The 18,982-nt window shown below is 39.3% G+C and overlaps 2 protein-coding genes and 1 long non-coding RNA gene across 3 annotated transcripts; 2 read left to right on the forward strand and 1 right to left on the reverse strand.

Annotated features, from left to right (window-relative positions):
• The first annotated feature begins 1,628 nt into the window (after positions 1 to 1,628).
• On the forward strand, positions 1,629 to 2,155 carry LOC119783616. The gene is made up of 2 exons (XR_005280827.1): positions 1,629 to 1,679; positions 1,788 to 2,155. It is a non-coding gene; the product is annotated as an uncharacterized LOC119783616 (long non-coding RNA).
• A 4,332-nt stretch (positions 2,156 to 6,487) lies between these two features.
• Positions 6,488 to 8,500, forward strand: gpr27 (G protein-coupled receptor 27). The gene has a single exon (XM_038285250.1). It carries the CDS (start codon positions 6,564 to 6,566, stop codon positions 7,710 to 7,712), a length of 1,149 nt encoding a protein of 382 aa, XP_038141178.1. The 5' UTR covers positions 6,488 to 6,563; the 3' UTR covers positions 7,713 to 8,500.
• Positions 8,501 to 16,529: 8,029 nt separating this feature from the next.
• Positions 16,530 to 18,598, reverse strand: prok2 (prokineticin 2). The gene is made up of 3 exons (XM_038285210.1): positions 18,416 to 18,598; positions 17,404 to 17,529; positions 16,530 to 16,809 (listed from the first exon to the last, which is right to left on the reverse strand). Exons 1-3 carry the CDS (start codon positions 18,485 to 18,487, stop codon positions 16,684 to 16,686), a joined length of 324 nt encoding a protein of 107 aa, XP_038141138.1. The 5' UTR covers positions 18,488 to 18,598; the 3' UTR covers positions 16,530 to 16,683.
• Between the last annotated feature and the right edge of the window lie 384 nt (positions 18,599 to 18,982).

An 18,982-nucleotide genomic window follows, 5' to 3' on the forward strand; every position in this document is an offset into this window, starting at 1 on the left:
CCTTAATGTCAACCCCTGAGTTATATATATATATATATATATATATATATATATATATATATATATATATATATATATATATATATATATATATATGTACTGTATATATATATATATGTACTGTATATATATATATATATATATATATATGTACTGTATATATATATATATATATATATATATATATATATATATATATATATATATATATATATATATATATATATATATGTACATATGTATATACACTCAGCGGCCACTTTATTAGGTGCACATGTCCAACTGCTCGTTAACACTTAATTTCTAAGCAGCCAATCACATGGCGGCAACTCAGTGCATTTAGGCATGTAGACATGGTCAAGACAATCTCCTGCAGTTCAAACCGAGCATCAGTATGGGGAAGAAAGGTGATTTGAGTGACTTTGAAGGTGGCATGATTGTTGGTGCCAGAAGGGCTGGTCTGAGTATTTCAGAAACTGCTGATCTACTGGGATTTTCACGCACAACCATCTCTAGGGTTTATAGAGAATGGTCTGAAAAAGAAAAAACATCCAGTGAGCGGCAGTTCTGTGGGCGGAAATACCTTGTTGATGCCAGAGGTCAGAGGAGAATGGCCAGACTGGTTCGAGCTGATAGAAGGGCAACAGTGACTCAAATAACAACCCGTTACAACCAAGGTTGGCAGAAGAGCATCTCTGAACGCACAGTACGTCGAACTTTGAGGCAGATGGGCTACAGCAGCAGAAGACCATCACCGGGTGCCACTCCTTTTAGCTAAGAACAGGAAACTGAGGCTACAATTTGCACAAGCTCATTGAAATTGGACAATAGAAGATTGGAAAAACGTTGCCTGGTCTGATGAGTCTCGATTTCTGCTGCGACATTCGGATGGTAGGGTCAGAATTTGGCGTCTACAACATGAAAGCATGGATCCATCCTGCCTTGTATCAACGGTTCAGGCTGGTGGTGGTGGTGTCATGGTGAGGGGAATATTTTCTTGGCAGTCTTTGGGCCCCTTGGTACCAATTGAGCATCGTTGCAACGCCACAGCCTACCTGGGTATTGTTGCTGACCATGTCCATCCCTTTATGACCACAATGAACCCAACTTCTGATGGCTACTTTCAGCAGGATAATGGGCCATGTCATAAAGCTGGAATCAACTCAGACTGGTTTCTTGAACATGACAATGAGTTCACTGTACTCAAATGGCCTCCACAGTCACCAGATCTCAATCCAATAGAGCATCTTTGGGATGTGGTGGAACGGGAGATTCGCATCATGGATGTGCAGCCGACAAATCTGCGGCAACTGTGTGACGCCATCATGTCAATATGGACCAAACTCCCTGAGGAATGCTTCCAGCACCTTGTTGAATCTATGCCACGAAGAATTGAGGCAGTTCTGAAGGCAAAAGGGGGTCAAACCCGTTACTAGCATGGGGTACCTAATAAAGTGGCCGGTGAGTGTATATGTATATATATATACATATAAATACATGTCTATATACGTATATAAATATAGACATGTATATATATATATACACTCACCGGCCACTTTATTAGGTACACCTGTCCAACTGCTCGTTAACACTTAATTTCTAAGCAACCAATCACATGGCGGCAACTCAGTGCGTAAAGAATCTACCAACACTTATCTGTCAACACTTAAAGACCGCAGGTATGTATTGTACTTACTAAATCTCTATATCTCTTTAAATCTCTATTTATTTAGGACCATCTCCTTTAGCTGCACAGTCTAAAATACAAAATGTTCTCATTATTTTAGGATGCAGATAAAGACAGTGTGCCACAGGACCTTGCTGTACAAAGGATGAAAATTTACAGCATCCATACTAATCTGTCAGAGGGTACAGAGGACATCGGAATTGTAATAGATGGTACAAAGGTTCTGACCGCTCTGGGTAACTTTCCAAGAGCTTCTGCCATGCTTGTTGGTTTGACGTATGCAGTGAATCTTGCCTATCCCAAGGAGCTCAGGTACACTTTCGAAGCCTTTCAGAAACTCTTCCTGGAGCTGGACTGCTCAAAACTTTCTCCAAAAGTGAACAGCCTCAAGAGCAAGCTACTGGCTTAAGAAAGGGAGCCTAAATACACTGGTGTGCTCAGTTATTCTGTGTGTTCAAGTGTTCAAGTGATTTAAGTGCTCAAGTGAAAAAAAAAAAAAAGTTATCCATACTCATCTGAAGGGTGTGATGTTTTTTGTAGCTTGGTATTCGAGAAGTAACAAGTAAATGATAATGCTGCATTATAACCAGGACAGTGAAAGTTGTGTCTTGATAACACAGTTTCTTGATGGACTATGAACACTTTGCCACCAGCTTAGGACATGGATGCCAGAGACATAGTCCACTTTCACAGAGGCAAAACCAGACACTCCTCTTGTTTTTCATGATTCTTCTGGTTCTTGCAACAGCAATCCACAGCTAAAATATGAAGATGGACAGTAATACTGCTGAGTCTTTACCTCTAATTAGTAAATCTTAATCACTTTTTAACAAATATTTGGTATATCTAAATTTATTTCTTTCGGATACATAGTAAATATTAATCAGTTTTCCCTGTATAATTGATTTGGATTTACTCAACATTTGCCATATTATAAGTAAATCCAAAGTATTTCAACCAATGATTTCATTATTTTGTATTTCAAATTTTTGTTTAAATTTGCTTAATTAAATCAATGGTTTTTAATCAAAGTTGAAGTAATTAAAACCTATTAAATTATATTTATCTGTCACTTTGTTGCCTTATTTTTTTAAGTAGACAATGGTCAAAGTTTTCTGAGTATAAGCTTGAAAAATCTTTATCATTCATCACCAGACATGGAAAACCTTTAGTAAAATTAAACAGAGGACCCAGTATTCAAGGCAAGACAGAACAGGAAGGTTCAGAGGTCCAGGAGTCCAAAGACAGTTCAGGCAAACTGTTCAGACAGGAACGGACTGGCTCAGTGGTTGAGAGGCAGAGCAGGACAACATCAGGTAATCAGAAACACATCAGGTACACTAAAAAACCTCTCACCATTGGTGCAGGACAACGAGAATAATCTGGTCCTGATAATTGGATGCAAGAGCCCTAAATAGGGGCAGGAGCAGGTGGATCAGATGAGCAGTGATTAGAAACCGAGCAGAGTTGGACAGGTGAATGGAATGAATAATTAAGCCAGTCACCAGGTCAATATCATGACAAAATTTCTCTTTAAAATATTGCCACCAGTCTTGTAAACTGAACCTGCACAGTTGAAAAATCTTAATCCTAAATAGATGACAAAAATTGCATGAATTAAATGTTCCTGATGTTTTTTTCCTTGAGTGCATTGCTTATAGACCTGCACCAGATCTATCTATATCCAGCCATTCAGTAAAGATACTGCTACATAGCTGTACATCTTATTTTGGCATTTGACCAATTGAATGATATACTACCTACCAAGGGCGTAGGTTTGATTTGAACTTTGGTAGGGACACTATTGGTCTGGTGTCATTGGTGCTATGCAATATGCATGCCGTTTTTTATGCTCGATGTGAGCATCCGTACTGATAAGAGGAATTCATTGTTAAAAGAGAAAAGCAACATTTTGCTCCATTAATAAAAATGTTATAAGCTCTACACTCATTAGATGCTGTTTATCAATGTTTGAAGCATCACCGGCTCTGAAGAATGTGGAATTAGGACTGTTTTCCACTTTGAAAACGGTTTCATTTGAACAACTAAGAGAGAAGGTAAATACAGTATTTTCTTTTGAAGATATAGAATTGTGCAGAGTTAAACCCCACTCTAATATTTGTGCCTACTATTTTCTCTCTGTATCAAGCAAAATAATACATTCATTAAAATATTAACTTCACTATAAAAGTTGAACATCTGGGCTGTAGTTACTCTGTGTAGCAAATATCATGTATTTCATCTGGGGCTGAAAAAAAATGAATCATATTGATTATTTAAATAATCGTCAACTAATTTAGTAGGTGATTCATCATTAACTGGAGTATAGAGACTTTAAAACATACAGTAATATAAATGTAAAATGTGTGTGGGAAACCACAGAGCAACCCACTTAGATCAATTATATCAAAATTGTAAAAATAAAAACAAAAAAATGAAAACAGTAATATCAACTAAATATCGGTAAAAAGGAAACCCTCACATTTTCTTTTTTAGTTGGCTGTGGCTAAGAATCAGAAATGTTGATGGCTTACAGCCTTTATTTGCCCATTTTTCCAGCAGTCTTCAGAACTCCTGGCTGACTCAGAATTTTTCGTTTTATAAAAAAAAAAAAAAAAAAAAAAAAGGTATTTGTTTTTTAGTGTACATGATATTCATTTTTTTTATTGGGACTAGTTTTGTAGCCTAATATTAATTGTAGTAACCGCTGCATTCTAGTGTGAATAAATTTTCCATGTTGGGCTCCAAGCACACGCGGACTAGAAAACAGCCAATCAGAGAGAGAGAAGGCGGAACTTAAGGCAGAACAACCAATGAGAGTTGAGTTAAACAGCGCAGCACAGTTCCATGCGCTGCTACATGAAAGGGACAGGAGAGACCAGGCAGAGGAGCTGCGAAAGGAAAATAAGCCACTGCTGCAACAACTACTGCTGTAAATTATAAACATGTTGCTCACATCCAATTATTGGTAGGGACAATTAGGACGGTTCAAAATTTTGGTAGGGACATGTCCCTATGGTCCCTATGCAAACCTACGCCCATGCTACCTACAGTAAATTAAGTTGAAAAAAAGTTAACAAGTCAAGAAAAAAAGGTAAAAAGCAAATTGAAATGTTAAAAAGTTAATATTCCTATAGTTAACAGTTATATTTAGGTTTATAAACTACAGAATGTAAGTGCCAGTATCAGCATTAATGCCTCTAAGGTCATGTTGTAATAAAAAAAGTGTTTCTTTCACTCCCAGAGTGTTTTTTATAAATTTCTTATAGAATCACTTTTGTTATTTTTCTTAATATATTTAGGCAAGTTAGCTTTTCTTGTTATTACATTGACATTAATTTTTTACCATCAAAATATCCATATTTTCTGAATCTTACAAAGGTAATAAGGTCTTGTCCTGGATTCCAATAACACTATTGGCTTGAAATGTTGATTTTGAAAGTATTTTCACTGAGTGCCGTATAAAGGGTTAAAAATTACAATTTTCTATAAAATCAGAATGAGAACTAAAAAAAGAGTATAAGAGTAAAGTAGAGTATATGTTTTTATTTGTTTTGAAAAGAAACATTAAGCAGATCCAAAGGATCTATCAGTAACCATGTCTGTTCCAGTGCATATCATCATTAGAATATCTTTTAGTATTATGTCTTCAGTACAGGCAGAGGTGTAGCCAGAAAATCCTAATAGGGGTGGCCAGTCAATAACCAATGCACATTGAGGGGTGGCTGAAAGGCGCCAGAACCTCAGGGTCAGTCTACACTGTTCCAACAGGAATGAGCATCTATATCATCTATATTTTCTAAATAAAGACTATCCATACTTTCCTACATCGTTGCTAACAAATAGACACAGATATCTAAACATCCATGCTGTCTAAATTAAAGGTATAGTGGACAAAATTCTTTCAAGTTTGAGTTCTTGGGTGAACAAATTTTACATTGTCATTACTTACTTTTATCAATAATCACTGCAAAAAAATTATATTTAAATGTACTAATATCCATATTTAATGAATGGTTAAGTTATTATTAAAGTAGTTATTTATCTAATTAATATTGAGCATAAATAAAAAATGTCTGCATAAAGCTCACTGCGACACACTGCTGCAGGAGCATAACCAGCCCTTTGTAGGTAAAAAATTGCAGGGCTGGCCAATGATAGGGTAAGGGTGGCCATGGCCACCCCTGGTCCCCCATCTAGCTCCGCCCCTGGGTACAGGGGCCATAACGGGCCAGGAGATGATCTACAGGGGCACTGGCCCCCGTTGGCCCCTGTTTAGAACCGCCCATGCATGTCTCCAGTAACATCTGCCTCACCCCGGTATAAACACTGATCCGAGGCCTGCTCACTGGATCGCAGCGGACGTGCGTCGCATTGAGAGCAGAGACGCTGCTGCTCCTGCTGCGAGCGACGCCCCGAACCCTCCAACTCCGCTTCATATCAGGAGGGGAAAATATAGGGAAAGGAAACAGAAACCCCGCTCATTTAGGTCAGTTAAGCCGCTAGTCAGCTGGGCTGGGCATGCGTGATTCCCGTGGAGCGCTCCTCTTGGACGCTGCGTGGATTTTCCTCCGCCGCCATCGGTGGGAAGCAGAGATGCGCTCAGTGAGCGGATTGACGCCCCCTGAAAGCAAGCCGCCTCTCCTCCACCGCGCTGGGAGACAGAGAGGAGAAGGAGGCTTTTTCCTCCAGATGCTTTGGAGATGAAGGATAAGAAGAGGAAGAGGAAGAAAAAAGCTGAGAGGATTACAGCACATCGAGATGGAGGCGATTTACAACTAGACTTTATTATTATTATTATTATTATTATTTCTTTTTTTGTGTTGGTTTTGTTTTCCAATCAGCCGTGGACGGACAGGCGTGGGGGGATGATTTGATGGGTGGATCCGCTCTGACTGCTGCTGCATCCATGGCAAACACTAGCGAGTTCGGGGAGAGCAGCGCGTCCTTCCCCGGCTACGCGTCCACGGCCTCTGCGCTCAAGCTGGCGTCACTGGGGCTGATCATGGCCATGAGTCTGCTGGGAAACGCGTCTCTGTCGCTGCTGCTGCTGAAGGACAGCTCTCTGCACAAGGCCCCCTACTTCTTCCTGCTGGATCTGTGTGTCGCGGACGTGCTGCGCTCGGCCGTCTGCTTCCCGCTGGTCATGGCGTCGATCGGCGCCGGCTCCGCCTGGCCGTACGGCGCGCTCAGCTGCAAGATCGTCGCCTTCATGTCGGTGCTCTTCTGCTTCCACGTCGCCTTCCTGCTCTTCTGCGTCAGCGTCACCCGCTACATGGCGATCGCCCACCACCGCTTCTACTCCAAGCGCGTGAACCTGTGCACCTGCGTGGCGGTGATCTGCATGGTGTGGACCCTCTCCGTGGCCATGGCCTTCCCGCCCGTGTTCGACGTGGGCACCTACAAGTTCATCCGCGAGGAGGAGCAGTGCACCTTCGAGCACCGCTACGTCAAGTCCAACGACACGCTGGGCTTCATGCTGATGCTGGTGGTCATCGTGGGGACCACCCACGTGGTTTACATTAAGATGCTGTGCTTCGTTTACGATCACCGTAAAATGAAGCCGACCCAGTTGGTTCCGGCTATCAGCCAGAACTGGACCTTCCACGGGCCCGGAGCCACCGGGCAGGCCGCCGCCAACTGGATCGCCGGCTTCGGACGCGGACCCACGCCGCCGACACTGGTGGGCATCAGGCAGGCTTCCCACCTGGGCAACAGGAGGCTGCTGGTGCTGGACGAGTTCAAGACGGAGAAGCGCATCGGGAAGATGTTCTATCTGATCACACTGGCCTTCCTCATTCTGTGGGCTCCTTATATTAGCGCCTGCTACCTGAGGATATTCATGCGTGGGGCCCCTGTCCCCGAGCTCCACCTGACTGCTGCGGTGTGGATGAGCTTCGCCCAGGCGGGGGCCAACCCCATCATCAGCTTCATGTTCAACAGGGAGCTCCGGATGAGACTCAGGGCCTGTTTTTCCTGCTGCCTGGGGATGCAGACCCCCATGGAGCCATACTGTGTCATATGAGCCCCCCTTTCCCTAAAAAAAACAAACACAGCCAAAGACAACTTTATACTCTCTAACTGCTGGGTTTAAAATAACCTGATCTGGTCATTTAAATGACATAACTGGGGTTCATATAACAGATTATTTAACCACCAAACGCTGATAAAACATCCAGCACATAAAAGTGCTTTAACAGTTTGGGCACAACTAGTTTTGGGTGGATTTTAATCAGTATATCAGGGTAAAAATACCAATCAAATGTTTTGAAAGAAACCTAATAAACTAAATGAGATCAATTCTAACTAACTTTGATGATTTTGTTTTTTTTATTAAAGAGTAATAACAAATAATTTTATGACTAATATCCATAAATACTATAAGAACTCTCTTTGTCTGAACAGTGGAGTTCAGGGAAATTTGAAAAATTTACATTAAACAGAAATTGTTTGAGTTAATGCTTATAAAATAGTTCCCAAAGATCTTTGGTCTATATGGAAAAGTCCATCTTTCACAGTTTCTATTATTTAGTGATTAGGTTTGCTTCCTTGTTTATCCTCTGAGGAGTTCTAATGCTACAACAGAAGATTATAAAAGCTTTATTTTGTATTAAAAATGTATATTTGGTTTCCTAAACATTGCTTTTAAAGAATCCCTTCCCTTTTTGGATTAATCAGGATCAGGTTGGATTTCTTTAAATATTTTGGGGCGTTTTCACGCCTATAGCTCAATGACATTTCTCTGAATCAGTTGATGAGTTTGTTAGCTTTTGAATTCCTCTGGTCATTTGTTTTCACACAGGTTAGATTCCAAGCAAACCAAAAGCGGTCCCTCACCATGCTTCAGCATCCAGTCTGCTTACTGGCTGGAGGTAGAAATACAGAGAATTTGATGAAATTACTGGCATCTGTCTGGCTACTATACCACCTGAATCTTTTTATTGCTGTGTTCAACCAAACCACATCAAACCAGAGTTTGTTTTAAATGGATTAAAAACACTAGACATGAAAACAGTTTTAGCTTTTGAATTAGAGGCACCCAACTAAAGTCTGGTTATTTAAAAATGGTTTATTAGTCCTTTACTGAGCCCTAATCAGAACCCCTGGCAGAGAGCATCGGCGTCGCCAGACCCCATTTACTGGGGCACGTGCCCCAGTATAAATGAGCTGTGCCCCAGTATAAATCTCATGAATATTTGCAACAGTATTACATTTTTTTAATGCATCAATTTAGATAATTCCAACGGAAGGAGACGTATATTTCTACTCAAATGCGCAGCAAGTGTGTTGGTAACTCCAAATTGAGGATGAATTAGCGCCCCCACGTCAGCGCATGTCACTGCATGAACTGCAGGTAAACTAACACGCTGCTCTCAACTGAGTTGGATGGGACACTGTGCGGCCGCGACGCATTTTTAGTTCTGGTAATGTTTCTTACCTGTCAATTTTATTATTTTCCCAGTGAAACCACATGATTTATAGGCTACTGACTGAAAATTACTGCATTGGTTTGTAGATGGATATCAGGAAATTCCTCACATGAAGCAGAGACAGGGAAGCAGTAAAACAAGATGAGAGAGGGAGGTAAGGTCCCGTAATGAATTAGTGATTTAAGCTAACTAGTTACATTAGCAACATTATAAGCAATATGATAGATATTTACATAATTATAAATTTACGTTTTTTTAATGTTTGCTGTAGAGAATGAGAATGCAGGTGCTGGAGTAGAAAAGGGAGGAGGAGGCGAGACTGACAGGCAAGAGACAGGAGAGAGACAGGAGAGACAGGTGAGATCAGTAGAGACAGGACCATGAAGGTGATGAGGGAGCAACAACCAGCGTCCACAAACAAGAAGGGGACATTAGTGACTTAGGGGGAAAGCATGATGGTCCTAAACAAGTGAAGTTGTCCCACCATCCCCAGCACAAATTTGAAGTAAAAAAACGTTCATTTAATTCAAATTGTTTTGAGCTTTTCCTGGTTAAAAAAGAAATCCTTGTCATCAAGGATATGCAGTGTGTTTTCAACTTGCTTGATAACATCATGTTCCCCACACTAACGCAGGTCATCCAGATCTCCCTCACAATCCCAGTCTACAGCTGGAGTTGTGAAAGGTCATTCAGTGTGTTGAGAAGGATCCACACTTGGCTGAGGTGCACAATGGGACAAGACAGGCTCCATCATCTTGCTATTTTATCAGTTGAAAAGGAAGAACTTTCTAAGCTGAGTCACAAGTGATTGACCACTTTGCAAAAATTATAAATAGGAGGTACACTTTAATGCTCAAAAAATAAAAGGAAAACTTAGCTCAGGATGAGTTAAAATTTCCCCCGAACTAAAACTCTGTAACCTAGGAATTAATGATTACTTCAGAATGTGTATAAGGAAACTTTTTATTTGTCAAAGTTGTTGATGTCTTATTTTTTATAGCTGCAATGTTGAAAATGTTCATGTTTGTTAAAACAAATATGATCTTATACTCATTAATATCTCAACTGGTAATTTTGGTAGGAATGTATCAGGGTGGGGCAGTGTGCTTGTCTGTATTTATGTATGGAAGGAGGGGCATATGCACTAGGGGGCCAGTGCCCCAGTAAAGCTTTGTGCCTGGCAACGCCCCTGGCAGAGAGTGAACTTTTGCATCCATAAAGACCAGTAGACCAGACTCAATATTCTTTCAGACTAAAAAAAATAATTTGCATCTTATTAGTTGCTCTATCACCTTCTCTTCTTCTGCAGAATACCTAAAATATAATAGTTTAAAGCTGGTGGAAACTTCTATGATGCTTTTCCAGCCATGTTTCCTCATCTTCAAAGGCCAAATTTGTTATGCAACTAGAAAGAATTACGTTCCATCTTTCCTTCAAATTCTGTTCTTAAATATAGACCTAGAGTGTCCACATTAAGGGTTAATTTAGATAAGCTACAAAATAAAATAAACAACTCCTCATATTAAAGATTTCAATTTAATGGAACTATTCTGCTACCTTTCAGATTGTGAAAACTCATGTCATGGATTGCTGTTATACCCCTACTTTTATTGGAAGGTGCAAGAAGGGAGGATAACCTGGAGAGGACCCAGGTACGCATGGGGAGAACTAGATAATGCCATGTGCACTCAGAAAGCTACCAGCTGGGATTCAAAGAGCAATAGCTGCATATATAAGAAACAAAAATATTAGGAAAGTGTTCTAATCTGTAAATTTGATTAAAAAAAAAACAAAAAACATTTCAGTCTGGATTAGGTGCTGGACATTTCACTCCGTCAGCCTTTTGTTTCTTTGGAGTTTTGGTTTTCTAACAATATTTTCAAAGTAGTAGCCTACTTCCTACCCTGCGATGTATTGTACCAACCTTTTGACAGCACATAGGGGGGTGTTTCATTTAATCACCAGCCATCTAAATTAATAAATCTTCTACTCATAATTTGGTATGATGAAATGTGCAGTCGATAAGTGTTATCTTTGCTTGATCAAGGGTTATAATCTGTCATAAATTAACCAGAGTTGGCTAGCCTAAACAAAAAATATTAAAAAGATGATATTGAAGCATTTATATGAGGACAGATATCCTTAAAATAGTCAGCAATTAAGCAGGTTTAAGGTAGTCCGTATATTATTTTATAGGTCCACAATAGAAGCAGGGAGAGGCAATACAGCTGTGTATAGGGATGAAGAGGCAGTACAGAGAATTTCCTGTGGATGAAATTATTAAACAAAATAGATATTAAATTCTACCAAACAAAGCAAAATAACAAAACAAAAAAAAAAAAAATATATATATATATATATATATAATTTGTTGTGTTATGTTACTTTGTTTGGTAGAATTTATTGTTTATTTTGTTTTATATGTTTTCTATATATGTTTTTCCTTTGAGTTCTTTATATTTAGGTTTTGGTCAAAATGGGAATCTTTCATTTTACCAGCACTAGCTTGTGCCAACTATTTAGCCACTAAAAGGCTAACATTACCTTAAAGGTATGGTGGAATAGTGGATGATGTTCTTTTTCCGGGTGGATCATCAAAATAAGTGGTCCTCCTAATTGTCAATCATTCTGGTGATATGTTTACGTATGGCTGTTACTGGTGTGTCTGACATAGTGGAAAAGTTGCAAATCTTCATTTGGAAAGTAAACTTGTATGAGCGATGCAAACAGCAACTTTTGAACAGAGCGTGCATGAGGAGAAATGGACTCTTGCATGTTCTCACATGCCTTTAATAGGCGTTCCCTCTCCGGATGGGGTACAGGGTTGTCCATATGCATTTTTTTTTTTTTAAGTGAAGAGGGCGGGTCTTTTCAAAAATATGCAAAAATCCTCCACTATACCTTTAAGTGAACAAGATGGTTCTCTATTGTAAAATTAATAATTCTATGCTAAACATTTTCCCTATCTTAAAACTTCTTATTCTATCAAGCGGAAAATATCCTGTGACATCTGATCTCTCTGTTCTGGTCTCTTCTCTGACCCAACAAACTGGGTTACATCTTCTTACCCGATGGTTAAAAACTACCCAACTTTTGTTCCAGCATCATAAACCCAATAGCTAAGTTAAGCAAAAATAACCCAGCAGTTGTTGTTTGTGTGACCATGCTGTAGTAGAATGTGCTCTCTGAATACTGGGAAGAGTGGGCTGTGGAAATGATGGGGAAGGGAAAGCTTCATTTAGTTTTACCCATTTTTATTTGCTCATATCAATCCCCAAAAAAGTTTCCTATGCTGTATTTTTAATCCATTCTTTATTTTTTAAACCATGATTGGTTCACAGTTAGCAATGAAGTATATGTTGTATATGGAAGGACACCATGAGTTCATTTAAACCTTCTGCGTGTAGAGTAGGTGACTTTTAAAATGCAGCCTTATGCATGTGAGAAAAATCGGACCTTATGTCCTGCCACCAATGTACTGCGGCTCTATTTTTCCAAAAACAAAACATGCAACTGGTGCTTTTTTTTTTTTTTACATTCTGAAATGATTTCCCAAGACTTGAAAAAAGCACTGGATCTAACACATTAGCTAACTTTGTAGCTGCTAAGGACCCAAGACAAGCTAACAGAGTTGAATCTTCTTGCTAATGTTATCATTTCTGATCTTTATGCACACTAAAATGGAAACAAATTATTGGATAACTCTACAACTTATTGAGATTGCTTATAAAAATGATCTGATGCTACAGTTTTGGGCCATTAACCTAATTTTCCAATGGGAAGAAATAGACACCTTGAGCTTAATCAGCTCTGGCTGTGGCACAAATTCATCTACCAACTCCTCTGTCATACACTTCACTTTGCATTTATTAATTACTCTTCACAAGGCAGACATCTCAGTCTCTATTTAGAGGAAGGCGATGCCCTAACTGATGTAAATATTGTAAATTGCCATCATAATTTCTTTCTAACTTTGTTTTAAACGGCTGGTTTAATATTCTGTGTATTCTATCATTTAATCTTTGTGTGGAACATGATGTTCAAACTCACACTGAAGATGAATTCCAAACTGTTTTCCATCACTGATGTTAAAAGACAGGTCGATTCACGTTGGCTGCAGGACCCATTTTTCAGTCAGCGTCTCTTTTTCCATGGATTTGTCTGGGACTCTGTAAACAATTTGGTGCTTTGAAAAGATGTTTGCATTTCTTAGCAAATAAATACAAAAAGGGAAGATACAATTATCAGGCTCTGTTGTGTTTAAACTTGGTATTTTCTGCATGGTATTTTCTTTTAAAATGTTCTTTCTCCTTTCATTAAATGACATGTCCTAGCTCAGCCATAAAGGACATGCCAAAAATAAATATTCACATATGAGGCTACTGGGGCGACTCGAGGACAAGAGGTTTAAGGTTGCTGAGCACCCAGAGAGCTGTCTGGCAAGAGAGGGTTTTAGTGTTTGTCTTGCCTTCTGATCGTCTACTGACCCGCTCTAAGTGTTCCGAGCCAAAACCCTGAGGGCTCCATGGAGAAGGATCAGGACACGATCAGAAGACAAGACAAACACCAAAACCCTCTCACTCCACTGGCCGCCGGGAACCAGGACATGAACCATAGAATAAACTAAACAGACAAACTAACGGTCATAAACAAACAGACGGCAAACAAACATCAAACAAAGATCTGGCCTTCATCGCTTGGGCTGAACCGAATATAAAGCAACAGATGCAGGTGGATAAGATGAGTGATAATTAGAGAACCGGGCAGAGTTAGGCAGGTGAGTGGAATTGACAATTAAGGTGAGCTATCAGGCCAGATAATGACAGAAACCCGTATATAAAACAAAAGGAAGCAGGTGAATAAGATAAATGATAATTAGAGAGTGGGGAGGGAACGGCAGGTGAATGAAATAAGTAATTGGAGAAGCTACCGGGGCTGAGATCATGGTATTGTTTCCAAAAAAATACTTTAATTTTATTGCAGTCAATTTCCATGTAAAATTTCAATTCAATGTGACATAATATAAAACAGGTCCATGTTAAAATAAAGCAAAATATGTTACATGTTCATCCTGATAATGTTTATTTAGTCCTTTTTGATCAAGCATCATTAGCAGTTACAAACATCGCTGTACACATTCAACAATTACTGTTTTGTTTACTAATGGCATTCATGCTCAATATCTTCTGGTTACATGGACGAAATTTTGATTTCAGAAGTGGTGGGGGCACAAGCATTTATGTATATATATATATATATATATATATATATATATATATATATATATATATATATATATATATATATATATATCTCGTCCATCTATGTCTTGTTCCAGTAGCCAATTTGTCATCAATTTGCCTTGGTTCCCTAGCAACTGACGTGGACCTTGTCAACCGGACCTTGTTAACCAGGCGACGTCCGAGCAGGTATGGCTCTTAGGGCAAAATTTTGCAATTGCAGAGGGCAGCGTTACAGTGTAACTTGTATCCATTAGTGTGTGAATGGGACACTACACCATGATGTGTAGTGTCAAACACTGCATACTAGTGTTAGGTAAAATCAAGATTTGAGGCTGACTTTAAGGGACTGCTCTCTTCCCTACAAACATTTTAAATATCTTCCTACATTCCAAACGCAGGAAGACTCCCACTTTCATAAGCTTTTATTTCTGCATAAAAGAGCAGATGGGGTGTGTTACATGGGTGCAGATGCCACGGGTTTTACCTGCAGGCTCTATTATTGGCATTTACATTTTTCTTAGCGTTGAGAGGAATAAACTACTGCGTCAGGTACTTCCAGGGCACATGGTCTTATGATATACCTCAGAGTGTAGCATGAGATCACTGTTAATGAGGAGTAGAGAGCCAAAGAAAAGGTTTTAGAGCCAAGACCCTCTGTAGGAGCACTTTGGATTCAACTGAATGGCTGTGGGGAACAGCTTGATCCAGTATGGCGCATTTGCTATTAAAAAGTAGCAACTAAAACCTGCAATACAACAAACATGAATCTGAACCTAAAAAATAATCATGTGTAAGCGCAGTGCTGTTCACACTGCCCTTACACCCATAAATTTAATATTGTGGATAAGACGACATCTTGAGAAATGTTGCTAGTTGGATACTACGATATACTATCGTTTATCTCTGTAATTTCTGTGCCAGTTTATTGTCCAGCAACATTTCCTTATGTCCTAAACCCTAACTATATGTTTCTTTCTTCTGAGGGCTTGTATCTCTGTAGATGTTTTTACCGTTCATGCAACATCCATAACACCACCCACACAGAGTAAGTGTGGGCTGGACATGTTGCAGCTTGATGAGTTACCTGGTAAAGATGTTGGTAGTTAAACCACAGATGGATGGTTTGAGTTGAAGGATTTTTTAACTCCCCTCCTCTAAGGGAAGCTTTGTGGAGCCCAGTGCACCAGGGCCTCATCAGTTCAAGCTGCTAGCTTCAAGGTGCCTTAAACCGGTTCTGCTTGATTTTAAAATTCACGTTTATCTATGCAGGTTGAGCTTTAACAGATTTTTTTTTAGAAATGGGATATGGTAAAGAGAGTGACCCTAAGACTTGTAGCTTTAAAAGCAGGGAAATATGGTTCTACATGTAAAAGGCCACAGGTTTACATGGTGATCATGTATAATTTGCATTACACAATCATCACCAATATCCTTGCATGACGCACATTGAAGATACTGTATGTTTGCATTTTGACAAAATGTGAAAATCTGTACGGGGTGTGAATTACCTTACCAGTTCCTCTATCGTCTGGCCCCCGTTGGGTGTAAGACCGTGGTGATATCCTAAGTCATGGTTAATTTTTCCCGCACAGTTTTATATATTCTTGCTTTTAAATTTGAATCTAGTGTTCAATTTTGAATAAGCTCACATCAACTGATTCTACAGAAAATTACGTTTTTAATCCGCATAGTATTAGATTCAGTGAGTCACCACTTCAAACTTTGAAGAAGTTAAATTGCAATGTTCCTCCTTGAGAATTAAATGCCTGTGAACACTACGCATTAGTGAATATTTTCAATATAACAATTTCTCATGTGAGGCCGTCTGTTTTTGAGGTCAGATGTTTATTCACCAAATAAAATTAACTCAAGGTTTTCCTTTGTATAGAAGCTGGTCAGTGAGGTGCATATTTGCCCAGCGTGCTACATCATTCTTAACAAAACCATGTTTCCTGCTCATGAATAGAGGCAGAAAAGTTTGAGTCCTTCAGAGCTCCTGGTTTTGAGAGGATACCTTGTTTCATGTCCATTTATAAGACTTTGCTAAAGTATTTATACCCTTTGAATATTTTCTCATTTTTTTCAAGTTAAGCCCACTAAAATGTTCAACAAAGTTAAACATCAAATGGTAAAGGAAGAAAAACAGAAATAAGACCAGCAATTAACTTTTAATGGAATAACACTTTAATTTAGCAGAATTGACATGAAGACGAGGTTATAAATATATCTCTATTCATGTAATAGAAAAACAGTGGAAATCAGCTATTAAAGGAAACCAAAGTAAGTATGGTATACATATGGGAAATACCAAACGTATTCATCCTCAGAGGAAATATTCTGGATACTCGTAAGGTGAGAGACATTTGGCTTTTCCCTGTCCGGTAACAGTACAGGATAAGTTGGGCAGGCAGGGGCAGGTATGGTGGAGTCTCTTCCCAAAGAAAGGGACCTACGAGGGAGACAAAGACACATTTCTAGCTTGAGAAACAACACTTACTTTACTTGATATTATAGATGCAGTTGACAAGGTTAATTTACACTATTGATGATAGTGTTACAATAATTCCAGTTCTTCCAGTGTTTAGGGTTTAAATGTATAGTGGAGGATTTTCACGAATTTTGAAAAGATCTGCCATCTCTGCTCTGAAAAAAAAAAAAAGCACATGCACAACCCTTTACCTGTTCCCAAAAGTGAATGCCTGTTTAATGCATGTGAGAGCATGCACAAGCCCATTTGTCCTTGTGCAAAGTTGCTGTTTGCATCGCTCATACAACCTTACTTTCCAAAAGAACATTAGCAATTTTTCCACTATGTCAGACTCACCACTGGTAAGTGAAAAATGGGACAAGCACATAGGACGGCCTTATGTAAACATATCACCAGAATAATTGACAATTAGGAGGACCACTTATGTTGATGATCCACCTGGAAAAAGAACATCCTCCACTTTATCTTTAAATACAAGATTTGGAAAAGTCCCAGACTGTAAGGGGACAGATGGATGATGGGGTGAGAGCGCGGGCTGCTGCAGAGGTGTATCACCTTGTGGCTCAGAGGATGACAGTCGGCTCCTTCCCGTCCCATGGGACTGCACATCCGCAGACCGGGGATCCATAAACTTACTGCGCAGCACATCCCTCCTCCACACTGAGAGTCCCTCTCACAGGCCTGCACACAGCCACATGCCCAGTTACACACAGAAGTACACTTACTGACTAGTATTTAATTTAACATTCCCAAAAGTACTACTGCCATCATTTGTTGTGAGCATCATCATCTACTACTGACTTCATTTAGCTGCAGTGGAGTTAATAGAGAAATCTATATTAGTTAATCTATGTATTAAATAGGGTTAAATGTACTCATATGTCCCAAAGAGAGAGAAAAAATATTACAGGATTGGGATCCACTTCTTTTTTGATCTGACAGACAGCTCTCACTTCTGATGAGATGAAGGGAACAAGATGATTTGATGTGACAGACGCTGGTCTACGTTTTATGGCTTCATCAGTGCAGGGACTGAGAGATGTGATGACAGATACGGCTGTTCTGTCACCACACACTCTGTTTGGAAATTCTATTTGAAATGTAATTTGCAACTGATTTCAGATATAAATAAATTGACTCTCTTTGCATTTTATAAATTCACATATAATTTGTGTTTTGTCGCTTATCCTAAGTCATAGTTTTTTGTCAAGGAATGCTAAATAAAACAAATTCTATTCTGTTCTATTCTATATTTTCTTCATAAGTTGAATTTCAGTGGTTCTAAACATTAGATCATCAGGTTAGGTGTAGTCTAATTTGGAGGATTTGTTGAAACAGAATAGTTTACCTATTTAATTATTTTTTTATTACTTTCCTTTCTACAATTTGGAGAAATATAATTGTTCTTTTCAAAGCTAATCTTATTAATACATTCTGACCTCAATTCCTTCTGATTTTAAGGCTTTTCTTCTGCATCAAACTAAAAAAACAAAACAAACAAAAGCACACATCTCACATCGCGGGTTTCCAACTTCTTTCGAGGAATGAAGTTTCTGTTTCTACTTACGCCTGTGATGACAGCCGAGGATCCACTGGACACCAAGAGCAAAGAGAGGAGCAAAGGGTAGAAGGACCTCATGATGAAGAGCTGACTGTGTTCTTTTGCCCCCCCGGTTCAGGAAAAAAAAGGAAAGATGCTGCAGCTGACAGACCTTACTGCGTCTGCATCTGTGAGAGACCGCCAAGCAAAGTGGCCTCCAAACTCCTGTGTCGAAGGCTGGTGGAGCTTATAAACCCATCCCGCCTTTCAGAAACTATGTGACTCACTCACACTAGCATTGCCTTGCAGGAGCTGCCAAAAAGAAGACCAAGGTAAGTTTTCACACAATGACCTGCCTGATATTCCATTTTAACAATGGCTCTTACATATGCTAAAACTGACCCAGGATCAATGCCAGCATATTCAATCCAGTATTGTTATTAACTCCTCATTTTTTCCCTCCTTTCATCTTTTCAGGATGCAAGGCTACAGTTTTGAATCATTTTTCAAAGCTACTCACTCTGTGCGCATAACGAAGCAAACATGCAAAAGACATGACTTTCTATCTTTAATATACACATGAACATTTATACA

This window comes from Cyprinodon tularosa, unplaced genomic scaffold (genome assembly GCF_016077235.1).
Source record: "Cyprinodon tularosa strain WSP-4 unplaced genomic scaffold, ASM1607723v1 ctg209, whole genome shotgun sequence".
Lineage (NCBI taxonomy): Eukaryota > Metazoa > Chordata > Actinopteri > Cyprinodontiformes > Cyprinodontidae > Cyprinodon > Cyprinodon tularosa.